The sequence below is a fragment of the Mixophyes fleayi genome, chromosome 1 (genome assembly GCF_038048845.1).
Source record: "Mixophyes fleayi isolate aMixFle1 chromosome 1, aMixFle1.hap1, whole genome shotgun sequence".
Lineage (NCBI taxonomy): Eukaryota > Metazoa > Chordata > Amphibia > Anura > Limnodynastidae > Mixophyes > Mixophyes fleayi.
In genome coordinates this window covers 278,970,748-278,984,940 of record NC_134402.1, presented here as the reverse complement: position 1 = coordinate 278,984,940, position 14,193 = coordinate 278,970,748, and the positions used below count along the sequence as shown (strand labels likewise).

Below are 14,193 nucleotides of genomic sequence, written 5' to 3'. Positions count from 1 at the left end.
AATTGACGTCTTCAGTGTGCAGAACTTGGCCCAGCAAACTCTACATCCAAGGTAAAATTGGTGAGCTTTATAAAACTGCAATCAACAACACCTAAAATCAATGTAAGTTCATTGTGTTATTTTAAATAGAGGAATATTGTTTCATATGTTTGCTTTTATAGTTATCAACTAATTAGCCAATCTATTGCTATTGAAAGCAATTAAGAGTCGAAGCTGCTGTTTGTTAAATTGAACGTAAAAAAACATAGTGATGGATAACCAAATAAATAAAATATACAATCTAAATAACTGAAATATTAGTATTGTACTGGGAATACGATATGCTTTATAATAATATTTAAACTTTATGATAATGTTTTTAATATTAATCAATAAAAAGAGTGTTTTAACATTATAATTTACAGGAGGAAGTATTGTGGATATACAGTACATGGACTTTCAAAGCATACTATCAGAATCCTTTGTGATAAGAGGATTATTATTATTATTATTATTATTATTGTATTATTATTTACATAAATGTATTGTTTGTTGCTCTTAATAATGACCACTTAGTTTTGAAGTTATTTAGTGAGAGCAAATAGACAATATAAAATGATTTCAATGATAAAATGTTTATATTTATGAATATGTTACATGTAATCTAAGTGTTGTAATCACTACATTGAATTGTGTTCTTCTGACATAAATATATATAAATATATATTTTGCTCTACAGTTTTCTGTGAGGATTATCGAGGTGTTCGAGACGGATAGACAGACAGTCAAGAAGCTCCAGGACTGTGGTCTTTCCTTGAACGTTGTAGTCCTCTCGAGGTCTCAGCTTCTGACACTCTAGGCTCAGTGTGACAGAACAGTACCTCACCTGGTGGTCCTAGTGGTATTTTGTTTCCTGGGATTATACAACAAAGCACCCAAAGAAATTTGAGCTACTACCAGTTTACCTGAAAAGAAGGGCGATTTACGTGCTGATTGTAAGAGCAAAGGAGAATCATACAGTAGACATAGGATGACAGCAGAGAGCCAGCAGTCACCTACCAGAGCCTCTGGGGCTGCAACTAATCTCCAACAGTCCAGCAGTTTTACAATGCCAGTGGTCAAAGTGGAGAAGGAGCAGGCATCAGAAGCAAGTGTGTCCAGCGGGCAATCTGAAGTAGAGGACACTCCGAAAGGAAGGAGAAGGAAAAGACCCCTACAGAGGGGTAAACCACCCTATAGCTATATCGCTCTCATAGCCATGGCGATTGCTCATTCCTCGGATAGAAAGCTCACCCTTGGAGGAATCTATAAATTTATTACAGAAAGGTTCCCCTTTTACCGGGACAACTCCAAAAAGTGGCAGAACTCCATCAGACACAACCTTACTCTCAATGACTGTTTCATCAAAATCCCAAGGGAACCAGGGAGGCCTGGAAAAGGCAATTATTGGGCATTGGACCCTAATGCCGAAGATATGTTTGATAGCGGAAGCTTCCTGAGAAGAAGGAAGAGATTCAAAAGAACGGATGTCACTACATATCCAGCTTACATACATGACACAAGCATGTTCCCCTCTCTGCAAGTGACAAGGCCATCTTACCCCAACTCTGTATACTCCAGTATGACTATGAGTCCCACCTACGGTCAGCAGATTGCCCCTCATTCCTCTGTATACTATCCCTCTTCTTCCCCTGCCTTCGGTTCTGGCCAGTCCAGAGTGTTCAGCATTAATACACTGATAGGCCACTCAAGTGGTTCGGAACACACCCAACAGGCAAGTAGGTCTATGAGCCCAGAGGTCAACTCCACCACTGCCAGCTCTTGCACTTATGCTGGATCAAGTTACAACAGCCAAGCTGGAGGAAGCGCCATGCTGCAAAGATCTGCCAACCCGGTGGCATATTCCTATCCAGTGCCCAATAGCCATCTACAAATGAATCAGAGTTCATACACACATGGAAACACACAGCTGTTCGGCACATCCAGCAGACTACCCATGCCCCCGTCCCCTGTGATGAGCGGTGACATGGACTTCTATGGGAGGATGTCTCCAGGACAATATACTTCATTGACTGCCTACAATAGTAACGGGCAACTCCCTGGCACAAATGCCTACTTGAGACATGCCACATATTCTGGGAACATGGACAGATTTGTGTCTGCAGTTTGATTCTGCGCATTCTAAGGGTATGGACTGTATTAAAATCATTATATGGTAATGGTAATTTACAACGGCAAGGACGTGCTCATCAATCCAGTTTTCTTTACTGTGTAATGAAATGTGGAAAGACGCAAACAATTGTGCATATCTGTTAAACGCAGAGTCTCAACGCTCAGTAAGTAATTACTAAGCATAACTAAATGCTGTACGATCACACATATGCCTTGAAGCTCTTATGGTTGCAAGATGGACTAATAGCTGCAATATTTGACAAGCTCAACATTCTTCATCCTTTTATTTTTCCCTATGGGATGGAAAAGAAAACTAATATTTGCATTGTGCATTTGTTAAATATATAAGGTTTAAACTATTCTACCGCCTGCTGTACAATAGCAATCACATGCTCTTTAAGTATTTTTTTTATTATTTGTCTCTACGAGGATTTGCTACCAAATTGAATGAATAAAAAAAGTAGCTCCCAAACTGTATTTTAGACTCAGATAAAATAACGGGAGAAACTCAGTAAATTACTGAGCAGTATAAGAAATAGATATCATTGTACAACCCTGCACTTATATTTTCGGGACGTGGGCCTAACACTTATTAAATTTCTTGTTATTATTGTAAATAAATCTGCTTTAATGTGATTATTATCCATAGAGACTTAATATTTCTTACTGCGTACTTCTCTTCAAATGTAACTCTTATAGACGATTGTGCAGTACACAATGCTTTGACATGCACACTCATATAGTTATCTGTTTTATATTTTATCCTCTTTGTATATTTATATTATGTATAGTAAATCAGTGACTCAAGAATCAGTGCTCACCACTCCACTACGCATATATATATATATATATATATATATATATATATATCTCGAATATGTTTTGATTTCAAATGATCACTACTAGTAAAGAATACATTTATTTGTCAAGGCAAGTCAAAACTTCCCCGGTGGGTCAGGTGTAAATACATCACATAATGAATTGTAATTATAATATTATATATTTGTAAATGACTCTGTCCCGAATATAAGCAAATCTTCGCACACTATACATAAACTGAATTAACAGACGTTGCATGTCCAAGTTAAAAAAAATCATTATTACCATTTTGCATTTCTCACTTCTTTGTAAAGCTATATTGCGACTCAGATACAACTGACATTCAATAATTAATACATGGAAAAAGATATTAACTAAGATAAAGGAAATAAAATAATCTGTATTTTGCATCTTTTGTTTTTACCTAACACCGTATTTCACTCTTGGTGGTAACATTGAAAACATGCTTTGTTATGATACTTTGTTAAATAGTATCAGTAAAGAATATTGCAGGGCCTGATCTAAAAACTTATTTCAGGCACAACAGACTCATACGACGCACAAAATGTAGCGCTGTATGCGTTGTGAGCCCACAGTTGCCTCATACTTGTGTGTGATGTAAGAAAAAGCAGTTCTACAGAAGTAGTAAGACACAAGCTGTCGCAACTGTAAATTGCATCCAAGATGCAGGCAGATATGGTGCTTGCTGCACATGCGTGATAGTGGTTTTGTGGACGATGCACCTAAAACGGACTTTGCGTCCAACTCTAAATGAGGCCCTATATGTTATTTCTCATGGAGAATATCATTGTACTTGTAGCATCATGAATTTACTCACATCTGGGGCTAGATTTACTAAACTGCGGGTTTGAAAGTGGAGATGTTGCCTATCGCAACCAATCAGATTCTTGCTACCATTTATTTAGTGCACTCTACAAAATGACAGCTAGAATCTGAATGGTTGCTATAGGCAGCATCTCCACTTTTTCAAACCCGCAGTTTAGTAAATATACACCCTAGTCTTGATCTCAAGAAAAGTATTCATTACTGAAGATTGGTTACATAAAAAGTGTTAATGTGATGTCTAGACCATACAAAACAACAGCTAGTCACAATAAGAATTTTTCATTTACTTATATTTGGATAATTATTAAATCTTTTTGTGGGAATGGTGTTTCCATGTAGATAGGCAAGAAGGAATGAGAGCAGATCCAGTTTTAGGGCTGTTTGTTCCCGGTACTGTACATTAATATGTATTTTTAATTGGTACGTGAAAAATGCAATGTTTTCTTTGTGTTGTGCAGCTGTAGTAGAATATAGAATATGAAAAAGAAAAACTATAAATGGACCAGGCTATTTTAGGACGGACACACACACACACGTTGTGTGGAACTATGGAACTAGGTCTATCCTTACTTACGTTATAATGCATTGTGGCAGACATTAGTCAAAATCTACACTCATTATACAACATTCACTTTAATTGCTTCATATTTCTATATCTTATTAATTTTATATTGTGCAGAGCTGAGCGAAAGGTTTCAAATTAACAGCAACATGATTTATCTATGCTTTGGGGAAGCCAGGCCACTTTTTTAGTTTTGTTTTTTTATTTTGTCTTATGGAAGTGAACCCAAAATATTTTTTTCCTTTGATAAAAAAGTGATCAGCATTCCAGGAGAAAACAATAGATTGCAACAGTAGGCAAGGTCCTACCTATAAAGAAAAGTTATATTAGGTAGGGCTTTGAAGTTAAATTGTAATTTTTTCCACTATGCATATCCCCACCTGAGACTGCTATCATTACAATCGTGGTGCAAAGCATTTACATGGAGGCACTTCCAAAAAGTATAATGTGAGTGTGCATTTGTGTATGCACAATGGGCCTCATGTAGATTTGGATGCAGTTTCCTTCCAAAACAATTGAATAAAAAAGGATACACTCTACATAATATGCTCTGTTGGACACATCTAGACTTATCATCATCATCATCAGTTCGTAAATTATAGCAGATATAGAAAACCATAACAGGTACATTTCCTGACAGGTGTATTTGTGTCTGCATCCAGGTCAGCTGCATTTACTTGAGCGTGCTCTTATTGTACTTTGCCTGCTATTGCACCCCCCTGATCTCCCCCAAGCCACATATATAAACATAAGGAGTCGTGTTTACAAAATGCAACTGATTCTGCATACAGACTCAAGTGTAAGGGGTATATTTACTAAGCTTTGTGTTTGAAAAAGTGGAGATATTGCCTATAGCAACCAATCAGATTTTGGATATCCTTTTATTGAATGTACTAAATGATAACTAGAATCTGATTGGTTGTTATAGGCAACATCTCCACTTTTTCAAACCTTCAGTTTAATAAATATATCCTTATAAATCTTTTTTGTGGTTATGCACTGTAGCGAAATTCATATTTTACGCTATGCAAGTGGACTTGCGTCCAACTCTACTTTAGGGCCAAGATGTTTAAATAGGTGAATTTGTACAAAGTAAACAGGGCATAAAATCTGCATATTTTACTGTCATGACTGATATTGCTGTTTATTTCTCTGAATAAGCAACATGATAGCTCCCACACATTATTAAATGCAAATATAAAAGAAATTGGGCCTCATGTAGAAATAAATGCAATATTCATCTAAAACTCAGACAGAAAATGCATACACGAGTATGTTGAGCCAGACACAGCTAAGCTGATGGTCATCTCTATCAGTTTGTAACTTACACCAGTGATTGATATATACATCTGAGTCTCAGGGATAGGTTTACTAAGATTCCAGTTTGACAGTGACTTTAAACCGCTACACATCGCCGGCGGTTTAGTGGTCCAAACCGTTGCATTTACTATAGGACAGTTTGAGGTTGCAATGTAAAATGTCTGGCAATGTGTGGCGGATTGAAAACAACTAAATTGCTGACAGTTTTGTTAAAACCCCCATCAAATCGGCAATCCAAAACACAGGACAGGACAGTTTTAATACCTGTTTCTGAATGGCTTGATAGCTAAAACATGCTATTTGTGCTATTTTGCCATTCAGAACATAAGAGGAAGCATCAGAGACATTTAAATTATTGAGGCAATCATTATAGATAGACTAAGGAACACAATTATTTTAAAATTAACTTATGGGTTCAAATTTTAATTTTCATAATATTAAGGGGACAAAATTATTGAATTATTACATTATTCAGGCACATGTAATGCCACATTGTGCAACATAAAAAATAATATCCACCATTAACAATCAGTTAATATTATTATATATTCACATATATTCATATCTCCTTAAAATAATAAAAAAAAAAAATTGCCCCATAGGTTAATTAAAAAATTATTTTGCACCTTAATCAATAGATAATGATTGCCCCAATCTCCCCGCAACCACCTCTTTTATTTTGGCCATTTGGATCGTGGTTTTGCAAACCCCGGCTTTTGTAAACCTGGCGGTTTGTATGTTCATCATTGTTAAAATTGGGATGGCGATTTGTAAAGTGGTGGTTTTGTAAAATGTCACTTCTGGCCGTTTTAATGGTGGTTTGGGCTTTAAAAAAATTGCTAAGAACTAGTGGTTTCACCAAACCGCCCTTTAGTAAATCTAACCCTCAGTCTACATAAATCACATTTGCTCCAACGCATGTTTACACGCCCCCTCCTTCCCCCGGTCCACCTCTTCAATCAAGAGGGACAGCAAGTGGCTGTAAGATGTGTCTCAGTCTACATATGACCATAACCATAGCTAGTACTTTGTGGGCTCTACATAACAACTCTACATAAGCCCCATTATATAGTGTGCATACTTACTTATGCTCATATTTTTCACTAAACAATTACAGACAGCCAAGAAAAAAAATACGTTTTGAGAAACAAGGAAATATACTATGTTTCTCTATGTTATATTTAGGGATTTAAATCAGAGCAATTATTTTCATGCTCAGCTTCATGTTTCGAGTATTCTGCTAAACAGGATTAATCATTTCTAATGTAACTAATAACAGATCTGTATATGTATTTTAAAAACACTCTGATTATAAGTATTAGTGGAACATCCATTTTTATCACAACCCAGTTAGTGTTTTGCGTGTGTCTTTTTTAAATTGCAGCTAATTTGAACAGGTCAGAAAACAGACATTAGGTAATGGAACAACCAATGATAATTAATGACAGTGCATAAAGATGGGAAAACAAATAAAACACAGTTATGCTTAATATGCATTATCTATAAGTTTCAGGTGTATTTACAATAGATAACTTTTCAAATTTAATCATTTTGTGGTTGCACAAAATTATAGCTACTAAATCTGTCTATACAGAATTTTGGTTCAGTTTTCCCCCAAATTGATCTACTCTACTACTGCACATGATGTGATCTCATCCTGACAGATACAATTCTGTACAATCAGATATGAAATGATCTGTAAGGACATGAATCAAGTTGGTCAAGGAAATCCATCTGCAGCTGTGAAGTCATCATCAGCTATTTATATTGCACCACTAATTCCACAGCGCTGTTTTCTCACTCACCCCAGTCCCTGCCCTATTGGAGCTTACTGTCTAAATTCCCTAACATATACAGACACAAACCGATAGAGACTAAGGTCAATGTAATAGCAGCCAATTAACCTACTAGTATGTTTTTGGCGTGTGAGAGGAAACCGAAGCACTTGGAGGAAACTAGGTCAAACAAGGGGAGAACATACAAACTCCACACAGATAAAGCCATGGTCGGGAATCAAACTCATGACCCCAGTGCTATGAGTCAGAAGTGCTAACCACTTAGCCACCGTGCTGCCCATTGACTTACCCAGTAATAATGGGGAGGGGCTAGAAGTACTGCATTATCTGGTCACATAGCAAGGAGCTGAAGGCCAAATCTTGGCAACCCCACCAACATGAGGAACCAACCAGACTGTACTGTGTGGTAATTATGTTGCTTGATTCTGATCACCAAAATATGTAAATAACATTTGTAAGGCTAAATGCACCAACATTTAACTGTGTGAACAGCACTGTACAAAACTGTCACTAGCATGAAAATTGCAACTATATCAGGTTCACATGCTAATGAAAAATTCTATCCAGCACTTATGAGCACTAAAAAGGGCACATTTGTCTGTAGGTTGAAATTCAGTGTAACAACAAGCTCTTGTTTTCTTGTAAAGCATGGATAAAGCATTGGCACTAAAAGCTGCAACATAATCGGCATATCCCAATATGTATTTTTGTGTATACAAATTTCTTATTTGCATTTTATCCCTAGATAATAATTTAAGACTCTCCCTCTTACCTTTGCTTCAATGAGGCTATCTCTATGGCACTTTACAGCACACATGTTGCATGTTGACCAGGAAATCCTGTCCTGCACTAGTAAGTCCTAAAAAGGTTGAAACAGTTTTTTTTGGATGTGGAAATCCAGCACAAGCCCCTGTCATGCTCTAAAAGTCCAATAAGTAAAGCATTAACACAAAAGACTATCATTTACATGTCTTTTCTCTGAAGTCTATTTCCTACTACAGCCTGGGAGCATAACCCACATTTATCTACATTAAATCTAATCTTCTATTCCAGTTTGCCATTGTGTCTAACTTTTTCTATAGACAATTACTTCCTGCTTAGCGTTAATAACCCTATAAATAATACCATCAACAAATATGGACAACTTATTTTCTAGGCCATCTACATGGTTACTAATAAAATAACGAAAAGGACAGGCCCCAATACTGAAAATAACTGAATTATGAACTATGGTTGGCACATAATTACCCATTGTCTTCTATTCTTCAAACAGTTCTCTGCCGATGTACCTACTTGTCCCCTAGACCTAGTACTCTTATTTTACATCTGAAAATGTCAAGGTGAATAGCATTAAACATTTTCTCTAAATCACATTAATTGCACTGCCAAGAACCAGTTTTAAACTTTGCTTTCTCATAAAAACTAATCACATGTGCAGGGCATGACTGGTCCTTCATAAAACCATTCTGACACTGTATTATTAAATTATTTTCTACAATTTATATCACCATTCCTCAAAATAATGTGTCCATGAGTGAGGTCAGACTCACAGGTCTATAATTTCATTGTTGCCATTCAAGATTAGCTTTCTGCCAATCTTCTGGCACTGACCCAGTTAGAGGGACTCTGTAAATGTAAGAAATAGTGGTCCAAAGATTAATTAACTTAGTTTACCACATGTAGGTGGATGCCAGCTGCACCAGTTGTGCTATCTGTCTTAATCTTGTTAAGAAGTAGCTATACCTTCTCCTATGTTAGATAAGCAACATTTAATGGTGTGCATAGGTTATTGCTAGACATCCAGTTTCCTGGTAGTATCCCCTTTGTGAATACAGATGAAAAAAATATATTTAAAAACACTCTATAGGTTCCCCCTCCACTGTTTTATCAACTTTTTGGCCCAATATAGTCAGCTATATTTTTCTTGCTCTTTGTGCCCTTGAAATATGTTGTCAGATGTGTCTCTACATACATTTGAAATCTCTTTGGAAAATTCTGTGATAAGTGATCTGAAAAAGGGCAATCCTGTCCATTGTACGTTGAATGCAAACAAAATATAGTGTTGACTTAAATGAAACAAAACCTAACCATTCCAGCTATGCAGGCATGTGAGTAGTGATAATCTCACAAAAGTGAATATTTCTATTGTGTTGGTAATAGGAAGGGGTACATCTTTATTAGGGAGGTGAGCACAGAACATGCTGCCTTTCAGTTTTGGGGTCATAGGCTCAATTCCGCCCAAGGTCCTACCTGTATGGAGTTTTCATGTTCTCCCCACGTTTGCATGGCTTTCTGCCAGGTGCTCAGATTTCCTCCCACACTCCTAAGAAATACTGGTTGGGTATTTGGCTGCTGACAAAATTAACCCTAGTTTAGGGAATATACATTGTAAGCTCCACTGGGGCAGGGACTGATGTGAATGATTAAATACTCTCTGTGAAGCCCTGCATAATATGTATGCACTATATGCATAATGGCTAGTAAATAATTAGCACTATAGTACTTAAAAGGCTGGCAGTTGATTTTTAAACTATTTATTTTCGACAGATAACTCTAACATAACAAATGCAGAAGAGAATATTTGACACACAGATATAATATAGTTAACAGGTCCCGGTTTTGTTTTTAATAGGATTGAAAATAAGAACAATAACTGATCACAGTAGAGGAAAGCAGAGGTGGTTACAGTAGAGGGTGCAAGACAAGTTTGTGGGTGGTTTGAATTCACAAAGTCTGATGCTACAGGGATAAGGAGTGGAGAAACCAGTCTTGTACTGGGAGTTACAGGAAAACTAGATGGTCGGAGAATAGGTAGAAGGGGGGGCACTTTGTCTTTCCTGAAAGAGACAGAACTTATACCCTTGTGAAAAGATCTGGTTTATCATGACTATAATAGATATTTTTGACCGTGCATGCTACATGATAAAGATGCTGTTATTGAAGATTTCACAGCAGCCAAAATATGGGAGGCAAGCTTTACCAATTGAGTAGATAGGTTGTCAGTGGGGTAGCCTTTGCCAAACTATTTTAATGATGTGGATTTGGACATAAACTAATAAAAATTAGGGTACATAGAACATTTAAAAAGTAGTAACCTATTTAGCTTGTAACTTGCCTTCTTGGAAAGCTATTGTTTAAAATCCTCATATGGTTTCCCATGGAAACTATTGTAAGCAGTAAGTAGTAGAGAAGCTTATTCCACACATGTGTGTGACCAAATCTATGGATCCAGGCGTTCAGTGCTAAGATCAAACATCTAGATTTGAATGATCTACAACCGCTTATAACATCCATCCTTTTAGTCATCTGATGGCTCACCATCAGATGTTGACCAGGATCGATTTCACCAGAATCAATTCTTGGGTACATAAAGGTGACAGTTTTGCAAACAATTAGGTCTCAGAGCTGCCTAATTAACTAATTCAAATGATAGCTTATATGGACATCTTTCCTTAGATTTAAGGGATCATCTAGTAAGCAATTAATACAATATATTGAGTAAACATAAATGCTCTTGCATTCATGGAAATATGCAATGAATTACACAATAAATTCCAAAATTTTTAATTAGCCTTAAAATCTTTTAAAGTAGTAATCCTTACATAATTAAGAGTATTTATCAGTAACAATGTATTCATTACATGTTTAGATGATACATCTCTGTAGATGCCATTCTGTGTCTATCACAGATTCCATACTCAGGTTTCCAATACCCAAAAAGCAAACAGCACAATGACATCCCAAATATGGATGTGAATAAAATGTTGCTGAAATCTCTGCATCCAGGCTCCTCCGTCTGACTTTCTTCTGGGTGCCTCTCTTAACCAAATGAAAAGTGATCTACTAAGACAAACAGCTACTAGTCTTGCCAGAAAAAGAGTTGACAGATTTCTTATTCCAAACAAAACAATTTTCACCGCACCAAGCTCAACCCCTTGTATATCACAGAGATCTATTTGTCTCATCAGATGGGGAGGTGCTCCTACACATTACCAATATATATCTTAAGAACAGGGAAAAGGGAAAGGGGAAAGGGTAGGAAAATGTGTATATAGGGCACTCTTTTGGTACTCTATGTACTATATAAATCTGTTAAGAGTAATATCTTTATTAGAGTAAACACATAATTCGTAAGCGAAATAATTAAAAAACCTATAGTGAATGAGAATATTGACCAAATAAACTTGGTAGAACACTGTTAAAAAGTAGTAAAAAAGACTACTATGCTGTCTCACTATGTTTTGTCACTAATGTTGAGGAATGAGCTGCACCATTATCATATAAAGTGTTGATTCAGTATACAAAAAATTATTATATTGAGTTATCCTTATTGTGTATCCAATCCTTCTATCATTTCATAGGTTTATTATAGGACACATCGTTTCCCTTTCATAACTGGATACAGAACTCCTCTCTTACTCACAGTCCCTTATTATTGCTCCTTGGGGTGGAACTAGGTACTGCACTGGTTATTATAGTGTGGATATTAATAAACTAATAGTGCAGAGGTACATATTCTAACCCCTCTACTGCTAGATAGTAATAATGTAATATTATGTTCCAGTCTATAAATTGAGCAATATAGAGGACTGGGATTAGGTATCACTGAATATCTAGATACCTGTCTAGCCTCCTATTCCGTTCATCTACCTCCAAATCTGCTAATAGGAGAGGTGCTCTATGGTCTATGAGCTCAAGGTCTAACTAGTCAGGGATCAGCTAGTTTAATGTACTCTTCTAAATAGCGTGTGCTCTCTAGCACAATAGTATGGTGCCTAGCGTAACCCCGCTAATCTGTAGGAGAGGAGTAAGGTAGTGCAGCTAATTACTTATAAGAATAATATTTAGACATTCATATAGTGAGCTCAGCTGAACGCCAACGCGCGTTTCGCTACGAGCTTTGTCAAGGCAACCCGATGACAAGCAGAGATAGGTTATTTAAGCGTGTAATCACGCCCCTTTGTGACGTGGATTAACTTCTAACTGAGAGTGACATCTCCATCTGGGCCAATGGGAGCTATGCCTACTATCACGTGATCCAGCCCGGAGACGCAATCACGGGCCAGCTAAGCTGTGTACTGGTTGCTATGGCAGCAGAAGGGGGAGGAGAGAGACATCCATAGTAAAAGTATTCGGGGACAGAATCCTACCAAAAAGACTAGGTCTTATATCTGCCTTCCGCTGTATTGACAGTAGTGACGATTATCCAATCATTCATAACCATGTATCAGGTAAGTATTATATAAGAAATATTAACTGTGGGATTCCTTAGAAGCATTTCAGATATATCCAATTTATATATAAGAAGAAAGATTAGCCTTGTGTGTACCCTTATATGGGGCTGATAGGACACTGCCCTAGCGTGATGTCAGTGATACCATTTGATAGGTGAAAATATAAAGTGAGCAAAATTCATTTTCTCTTTAGTAAGGCATATGAATATATGCTATATGGAATATTATTACCAAGAAATATCGTAATAGGTGAGCAAAAACAATGTGTCAATATGACATATAAACAAATTAAATCGTGATAAAAACTTTGTGCTTGTATGATGGTAATAGAACCCATTCTGAAAGGTGTAAACAGGTATTGTATTTATATTGATGTGAATTTCATGCCTAAGTAAAAAGGGGAAACCATAGTCCCCTTATATTTAAATTCACAATATAGAATCCATTAGGACCAGTGGTGAATATCATCCAGTGTGATTGTGTTGGCTATGTTGTCTCATTTATTGCATGGGACAACTCTTTCTATATATCAAATCAGGTAATCTGAAAATTTGATATAACCTTCTCCAGGTTATAGCTAGATCTTTTACATAATGGTCAATGTTGGTCATTGGTATTGTACGTTATAGATTATACTGGTGTCACCTCCATTTGTCATATGGGGTAACCTTACCAGTATATCCAATCAGATAGTTTAAAATTCAAAGCGTCACTCCTTTATCACTACATTAATCTCCTGTATAGTGACCTATATATACATTGATTAGTGTACATTGTTAGGTGTATATAAATACCTATAACATATTGTTACACTATCAAGTTGTATACTAATATGGCAATTAGGTAAAGACCATATAGTTACTGTTGTCATTAAGGCCCTGCGGAATTAGACTCCCCATAAGAAAGATTTTCTTTGTTTCATGTTTAAGGAGTTCTGTATGCATGTCTCCTCCTCTCAAACCCAAAATAACTTGCTCCATAGCAAATGCAGTCAAAAATCTTGGATCACTATTGTGATATTTATAGAAATGTCTGGCTACTGTAGAGAGCGGCCTCATATTGGTCTTGTCCTTGCCAGCATTTTTAATATTGCTGACATGTTCAAGAATCCTCCTTTTAAACGGCCTGCTGGTCATCCCTATGTATCGCAATTTGCATGGGCAGTTTAGACAGTATACCACATTGCATGTGTTGCAATTCAAAAATTGGTCGATCCTCCAAATCTTGGAGAATCTATCCTTGTACTCCTTTGTTTGTACAATGTAATTACAGGCCTTGCATGTTCCACATCTGAAGCATCCCTTTGGTCTATCTAATGTTCGTTCCCGTTGTATTTGGGATGAGCTGTGTACTAAGTTGTCTCTCAAATTTTTGGAACGCCTCCATGTGATAGATACTCTGTCTTGTAAGGTTTTTTTCAGATCCTCATCAAGCAACAGAATATGCCAGTGTTTTTGAAAGATCT

General features: G+C 36.6%; 1 protein-coding gene across 1 annotated transcript; it reads left to right on the top strand.

The window, feature by feature from the left end:
- Window positions 1-1,009: 1,009 nt before the first annotated feature.
- FOXE1 (forkhead box E1) lies at window positions 1,010-2,149 on the top strand. The gene has a single exon (XM_075191696.1). It carries the CDS (start codon window positions 1,010-1,012, stop codon window positions 2,147-2,149), a length of 1,140 nt encoding a protein of 379 aa, XP_075047797.1.
- Window positions 2,150-14,193: the final 12,044 nt, after the last annotated feature.

Excerpts from the sequence above, each read along its gene's own strand:
- FOXE1 (XM_075191696.1), top strand. The coding sequence starts at position 1,010 with ATGACAGCAGAGAGCCAGCAGTCACCTACCAGAGCCTCTGGGGCTGCA.